A 7,946-nucleotide genomic window follows, 5' to 3' on the forward strand; every position below is an offset into this window, starting at 1 on the left:
GATGAGTTTGTTTCTTCATCAGATTTGGAGAAATGTAGCATTGCATCAGTGTCTCAGCAATGGATGCTCTGCAGTGAATGGGTGCCGTCAGAATGAGAGTCCAAACAGCTGATAAAAACATCACAATAATCCACACCACTCCAGTCCATCAGTTAACATCTGGAGAAGACAAAAGCTGCATGTTTTTAAGAAACAAATCCATCATTAAGATGTTTTTTTACTTTAAATCATCACTTCTGGCCAAAATATGAGTCCATAATCCATAATAACACTTCTCCTGTTGTCTCTCACATCAAAATCCAGCCACATATTGGTTTAGAGCTGTTTTGGCTTGTAAACGGTGCTTGATCTGTGCAGATTGCTCTCCTGATTCAAATCAGATGACTTTTTAAGTAAAGGAAGTTTTATTATGGATTATGGACTCGTATTTTGGCTGGAAGCATGGTTTAAAGTTAAAACACCTTAATGATGGATTTGTTTCTTACAAACACGCAGCTTTTGTCTTCTCAAGATGTTAACTGATGGACAGTAGTGCTGTGGATTATTGGGATGTTTTTATCAGCTGTTTGGACTCTCATTCTGACGGCACCCATTCACTGCAGAGCATCCACTGCTGAGACACTGATGCAATGCTACATTTCTCCAAATCTGATGAAGAAACAAACTCATCTACATCTCGGATGGCCTGAGGGTGAGTAAATTCTCAGCAAATTTTCATCTTTGAGTGAACTATTTGGGAAATTTACTAGTTAAAGGGGTCATAGGATGCTACATGCACTTTTACAAGTTGTTTGAACTGAAATGTGTGTTGGCAGTGTGTGTAACATTTTCATGGATCTGTGTAAAGCCCGGGATACACTGCACAATTGGTGGCTGTCCCAGATGAAAGATTGCCATCGTGAAGCAATTGTGATGATTTCTGTGATCGTGGCTCTTAATCGGTGATCCTATGTCGTACAGTGAGAAAGGGTTCAAAGCCTACGATAGTTTTCTGACAGTGTCAGAAATTCAGCATGATCAATGCACAGTGTGTTTGCTGCTACGACCTGCGTCTACTCAGCAGCCAATGAAATTGCAAAATGAAATGACGTATTGATCCACACAACCAGCAGCGCTACAATTTCAATGCCATGGAGGCAAAAAAAAGTAGAAGGTGTACTGGTATGTGGGATACCCATAAAGAACAAGTTGAGTTGTGGCAGCAGAGGGCATGTTTGTACGATGTGTCCTCTAGCTGCTATCATGACCGCACCAAAAAGGACATAGCATGGAAGGAGATAGCGGAGGAACTGCAGCTGCCAAGCTCCCTGTGCAAAACTGGCATCCCAAGTTGTCCTCTTTTCCCGAGACACACATTCTTCATCACGCATTTATTGGTAACTCACGCTCTTTTTGCGCAGGTTCAGTCCGTGCTTTAACAATCCGGGCAGATCTCGGATCTTCTGCTTGATCTGGACCTGATCCCTGGCGGTTCTGTTCCATCTCCAGCTCGACAGGAGTCCGTCCTCCGCGGTGCACGGGATGCTGTCGGATTCCTCCATCATCCTCCTCCTCCTCCACCTCCACCTGCTTCACGCACACGGACGCTGGAGACGTTCCGCCGCCGCCGCTCGATGGATCTCCAGCCGCCGCAATGAGCCGCTCAACCGAGAGAGAAGAGAGACGAGACCCGCCGTACACTGCTGCTCCACCCAGCGATCACACACACACACACACACACACACACACCTCGCTGCCTAAATGAGGACATTCGACAGACCTCTGCTTATATATGAAACCTGCACCTGAAAGAAAACTCAGCTATTGTCCAACTTTTGAGGATAATCTCTTCTGAAGTAGAAACACAAGTTTACCTTGCTAAACGAGGACACAGAATACTGTGAATTTACATAAAATGGCCACTTTTCAAATAAACATAATAATGCAAACAACTCGTCAGGTGGTCTTTTATCATTCTGCATTGGAAATATATCAAAGCTCAAACCTTTAAAAGGGAGATATGCAATATGTGCCGTTCCTCAGCAGCTAAATTGTCATTTTATGCATCATTTTAACTGATAATAAAATGTAGTCATGCCAGTGTCTGTGTGCTTTGTTGTTCTTATAAATATAACCAATCCTTGCTTTCAATCTGAGAATTAATGAAAGCAACCATAAACACAGCCTACATAGACCAAAGAGGTCATGGGCAATTTTAGCTGATGTTGGAGATAAAATGAGGTTATTTCGCAGATCTCAGCATTTTTCCAATCACACGATACCTCACTTTCAGATGTTGAATAGCTTATATAAAATAGAAACCTTAACATTTAAAAAAGTAACTGGTTTAAGTTTTTCCCATCAAGCCTCTGTAATGATTTCATCTGCCCACCTTAACAAATCAGACCAAATCATTTTTCTACATGTCAAGTACTGTTTAAATAGTTTGCAGTGATTGGACATTGAATCTTAAAGATCTACTGACAATTCAACCTTATGTGGACGTCATGCTCGAGTGCTGTAACCCATTTTTGCAATTTGAACAGTATTTTACTGTGATATGTACAGTAGGATACTGTAAAATGTGTATACAGTATTTTACTGTAAACAGCAAAGGATTATGTTAGGTCACTACTGTATTTCCTCACTACTGTAAATCAATTTACAGTAGTGAGCTTGCCCGTGAAAAACTGACCAATGGCAAGGGAGTTCTTTTTTGACTGTTTGGTGGAAGTGGCAGTAAAAAGACCAAAGAGAAATGCACCGTTAACTCGACAAAAGTTTAGTATATTAGTTCTGTTTTATGCAAAACTAAAACCATCAGCGTATGTTATTTTCACTAAATTAGCCTCTAGCTGCTGTTCTCCACTAACTCACAGAACAGGTTGACTTTTTAAAGAGAGGAACATGCTAGCACATGTTGAATAAACATGAGCACTGCATGTTTCAAAATCGAAACCCGGTGCGGGTGTTTTTATATCACTGTATTTCTGAAGGAAACTCTGGCTGTGTCCGAAATCGCCCCCTATACCCTTAAATAGGGCACTATTTGAGCGAACAGCCATTTTTAGTGGTGTCCGAAACCATAGTGGACGTTCTCGAGTGCACTCATTCAATCCCACAATGCACTGCAAAAATGAGTGTACAACTGGTGCACACTCAACGGCTAGAGAATGCCCATAATGCACCGTGAGAGTCACACGCCAAATGAATTCCCGCATCTCGCCAGAAGATGGCGCCCGCAGCTGAATAATCAATCCGCTCATTTTTACAAAGCACTCATCCATGGCGTACAGCATAATGTACAACATGGGTATAAATTAATTGTAAAGTGATTATTAAATTGTTTGATTAGGGTTTATACATAATTTCCGTGACGAGAGTTCAAGATAAATCCTTTAATCTTACTACTGGAGCTGCTAGTTTGCTAGTTTCAAATGATTAATAAACAGCAAGCACAAACTATGCAAAAGCGGCATTACTTCCGGTGCACTCAGTGTCCGAATTCACTACTCGTTTTCATTCACTCCTTCTAGTGAACTGAACTAGTGACCTAATGTAGGGAATAGTGAATGAGGGTATAGGGGGCGATTTCGGACACAGCCTCATTTTAATTTCTTCTTGCATGTAATGTCTGATAAAGCAGCGTTTGTGAGTGGAGAGCTGCTTTGTGTACAGCCTTACCGGGGAAACCTCGATCTCTACCACCCCAACATCGCCTCCTGCTGGCAGAGAATGAGTTTGCTTATATATATGCCGCCACAAATAGAGTGCAAGTCTGTGGGAAACACTGTAATTTCATTTATGCAATTTGTAAGTGCAAACTATAATCAATTATGCTTGTCTCTTTAAAACTTAAAAAAATAATTTAATTTATTAGCCAATGTAACTTTTCAGCATAGCCTATTTTATTTGAAGTGTGTCCCGTGTATTCTGATACATGCATTAATGTTTCTGAGCTAAGCCCCAGATATCCACTCACTGTAGAACTGCCCCTGGAATCAAACCCATTATTTCAACACTTTGCTCTACTGATTGAGAATGCATTGTAAAAAATGGAGCTTTAATAATTTGAATATGATGGATTATCAACTAATTATGTACCTTCCTTGTAGGTGCGTTCAGATGAAATATATAACGTTTTTATTAACGTCAGAGTGCATACAGCACCAACAAGTTTGACAGTTGAGGCAAATTCTGTAAACACTGCTTGTTTGTTTTTTTCTTGTGCTTGCAGGTTCATTCAGGTGAAGTCACAGATCAATGTATAATGTTACAAAAGCTTTTTATTTCAGATAAATGCTGATCTTTGGATCTTTCTATTCATCAAAGAATCCTGAAGAAATATACTCAACTGTTTTAAATATTGATAATAATATAAAAAAATGTTTATCAGCATATTAGAATGATTTCTGAAGGATTATGTGACACTGAAGACTGGAGTAATGATGCTGAAAATACAGCTTTGACTCACAGGAATAAATTACATTTTAACAGATATTAAAATAGAAAGCAGTTATTTTAAGTAGTAAAATATCACAATATTACCGCTTTTTTTTTACTGCTTACTGTAAATGAAAATACGGTAATAATACTGTAAATAAAATACAGTAAAGATATTATTGTACTGTAAATGCAATTACAGTAATAATACTGTAAATATTTTTTACAGTAAATTACTGGCATCCAGCTGCCAGTAAGTTACTGTAAAATTTACAGCAACCTATTTACAGTGCATGCAATGCTGACTAAATAATTCAGACTAATAATAAAAATAACAAGGATATTTAGCAATAATGAATAAAAGAAAAAGTAATTTTATTTATGCATTAATCTTTTTTCCAATTCAAAAGATGTGTCAGACTTTGAGGGACAATATATTACTAAATAAACACACACACACATATTGTGTAAAATATTCATTAATGGGCCAAATATTGTAGTCAGGGGCTTAGATTACGCGGGGGACGTGTGTCCCACTTTTAGTATCACGTAAATTTGTCCCCCACACTTTTTCGGGGCAAGTGTGTTCGCATAGAGGTTTTCAAGAGCTGGTGTAAATAAATGTGGATTTAAATTCATGTACATGATCTGATGTTTTATTCGGACCCAGAATAAGGCGAGATGAACATTCATGTGTGTGTTTCATTCATACTCGAAGCCGGAGGCGCTCTCGCGCAGAAAGTGATACCAGGAAATTCCTAATATGAACAAAAGTGTCCAGCTATCGCTGTATGAAAACAGAAACGTTTGGAAACATGAAGACATTAAACATACGATTGCGACAATATGGTTTATTTGTGTTTGTCAAGTCATCTCCTGCCTTATGTGATAAAGTGTTTGTATAAACAAATCATTATTATTGGTTATTGTCCAGCAGTTATCTGATTTCTAAGCCAATTAAAAGCTAGAAATGAGAGAAAAATTAAAGTTGACTATACACTAGTCAAAAGTGTTTGAACAGTAAGATTTATAATGTTTTTTAAAGAAGTCTCTTCTGTTCACCAAGCCTGCGCTTATTTGATCCAAAGTACAGCAAAACAGTAAAATGCTGATATATTTTTACTAGGCTATTTCAAATAACTTTTCTATTTGAATATACTTTAAAATGTAATTTATAGTGATTTCAAAGCTACATTTTTTGCATCATTACTCCAGTCACACGATCCTTCAGAAATCATTCTGATTTGCTGCTCAAAAAACATTAATAATAATAATAATAATTAAAAAATGTTTCTTGAGCAGCAAATCAGCATATTATACTGATTTCTGAAGATCATGTGACACTGAAGACTGGAGTAATGATGCTGAAAATACAGCTGCACATCACAGGAATCATTTTAAAATATATTCAGATAGAAAGCAGTTATTTTAAATAGTACACATATTTCACAACATTACTGCTTTTGCTGTATTTTGGATCAAATAAATGCAGGCTTGGTGAGCAGAAGAGACTTCTTTGTAAAACATTAAAAATCTTACTGTTTAAAAACTGTTGACTGGTAGGTTATATAGATTACAGAAATTTTATATTGTAATGTTATATATATATATATAATTTTTATTTTTTATATATACACTTCTGAAATGATGGCTACGCCCCTGATTGTCGTTTTTTCTCAGTTCTGGAAATGTATCACTTAAAATCCACCAATCGGTGTGTCACTGTAATTAATATTATTTTGTGCTGTAATTTACTGATTTGCCAGCCCGAAATAGCTCATTTTATATAATTTTTCCCTGTGTTTTCTAAGAGACACTGTCGAGCCAAAAACTATTTTTCCCAGCTGGCCCAAATCAATGAGACGCTCAGAATCATTTAACCTATATATATATATATTTATCCTATATTTTTCCAGGAAGGTCCCACTGAGATAAAGAAATCTCTTCTTCCAGGTTGTCCTGGCCAAGATGACCGTACAAAAGTTTCACATAAATTTAAAAAAGTAAAACATAAAACACACGGCAAAATTATATACAACCAAAGCAAAATCGTAATCATGAAACAACAAATTAATTAAAACGGCTACAAAGCTCATTCACTACATACTGCAATCATTTTTTTTTAAGTATTCAAAGAAGGAATTGCTTCTAGTGGAGTAATAGTTTGAAAATCGTTCCACAAATAATGAGCACAGTAAGAGAAAGCTGATTTTCCGTGCGCTGAACGCACCCCAGGTACTTCTAATTGAATCCTGATTGATGATCTGCTGGAACAGTTCTTTCTACGCAAGCATAAAAGACTAGTAATGTAATTTGGAAGCATACCCAGCTATGCCTTTACAGTATACAACATATGTATATATATATTTCAATAAATATAAAGAAGCATGCATGTAAATAATATCACCATAATCTAAAATGGGTAAAAAGGTACTCTGTATAATTCGCATTCTAGCGCCAAAAGAAAAGTATATATATATATATATATATATATATATATATACACACTATACACACATACATATATATATATATATATATATATATACATACACTATATGTGTGTGTTAAAAAAAGAGGCCAATAACTATTTCAGCAGAAAATATTGTTTTATATGGAAAATAATTGTATATTTTGTGTTATATTTTTTAATGAAATTATTTTATATATATATATATATATATATATACACACACACACACACACATACATAAATATAAAAACATATGTATAAAATCCAGTCTCATCATTTAAATAATCAGATGATCAATTTCAGCAGAAAATGTAATTTTATATGAAAAATAATATTTCCCATATAAAATACTTTTTGTTTATGAATATATTTCGCATATTTCACAAAATATTTGGTCAAATAAAATGTTTATATATATATTAAACACATTTTTTGTTTCTTTAATGAGTAAAAATCCAGTCACATCATCTAAATGCACCAAAACTGTATTCTTGCAGACAGAAAGAGACACAGATCTGTCCTCAGCGTCTCAAGGACGTGTCTACTACGACCCACTTGTCTGAATAAATGAATCAGTGTGAGATCAATATCAATGTTCAGAGGTTCACATCAATAGAAGCGCTTTGATCCTCAGCTCTGTGGTGTTTCTTGGGAAGGTACGTTACACTGCGTTAAAGCATTGATCAGGCTGTTTGTCTGCTCATCGTCCCCGATTCCATCTGAAACACATCTAGTGTTATCCAGCATCATGTAATGGAGTTTTGTCAGTTACAAGGTCAGAAGCGGGTCTCTGATTCGACACAGATTGTTTGGGTGCTCTGGCATGTGTCGGTCGGACGGATGCCTGGGGTTGTTATGTATTAACAGGTTGGCAGGCGTCCACGCTGCTCACTAATGCATGATGGGACAGAAACAGTGCCGCCCCCTTCAGCCATGCAGCTAAAACCTTCAGGACGCTTTTGGAATAAGCAAACCGTTCACAATCAGCAAGCTAATCTACAGCCGAGGCCTGCTTCTCACTGTATGAAGATGTTAAAAGCGAACGGTCGCG

At 36.7% G+C, this 7,946-nt stretch overlaps 1 protein-coding gene across 1 annotated transcript in view; it reads right to left on the minus strand.

Moving 5' to 3' along the window:
- LOC107570922 (rap guanine nucleotide exchange factor 5) overlaps positions 1-1,786 on the minus strand; it is a 47,134-nt gene extending 45,348 nt beyond the window's left edge. The window contains exon 1 of the mRNA XM_016257205.1: positions 1,386-1,786. Within this exon, the coding sequence (XP_016112691.1) occupies positions 1,386-1,544 (159 nt within the window). The 5' untranslated portion in view covers positions 1,545-1,786. The remainder of the gene's footprint in view (positions 1-1,385) is intronic.
- Positions 1,787-7,946: the final 6,160 nt, after the last annotated feature.

The sequence above is a fragment of the Sinocyclocheilus grahami genome, unplaced genomic scaffold (assembly GCF_001515645.1).
Source record: "Sinocyclocheilus grahami isolate Dianchi unplaced genomic scaffold, SAMN03320097.WGS_v1.1 scaffold1521.1, whole genome shotgun sequence".
In the NCBI taxonomy this organism is placed as follows: Eukaryota; Metazoa; Chordata; class Actinopteri; order Cypriniformes; family Cyprinidae; genus Sinocyclocheilus; species Sinocyclocheilus grahami.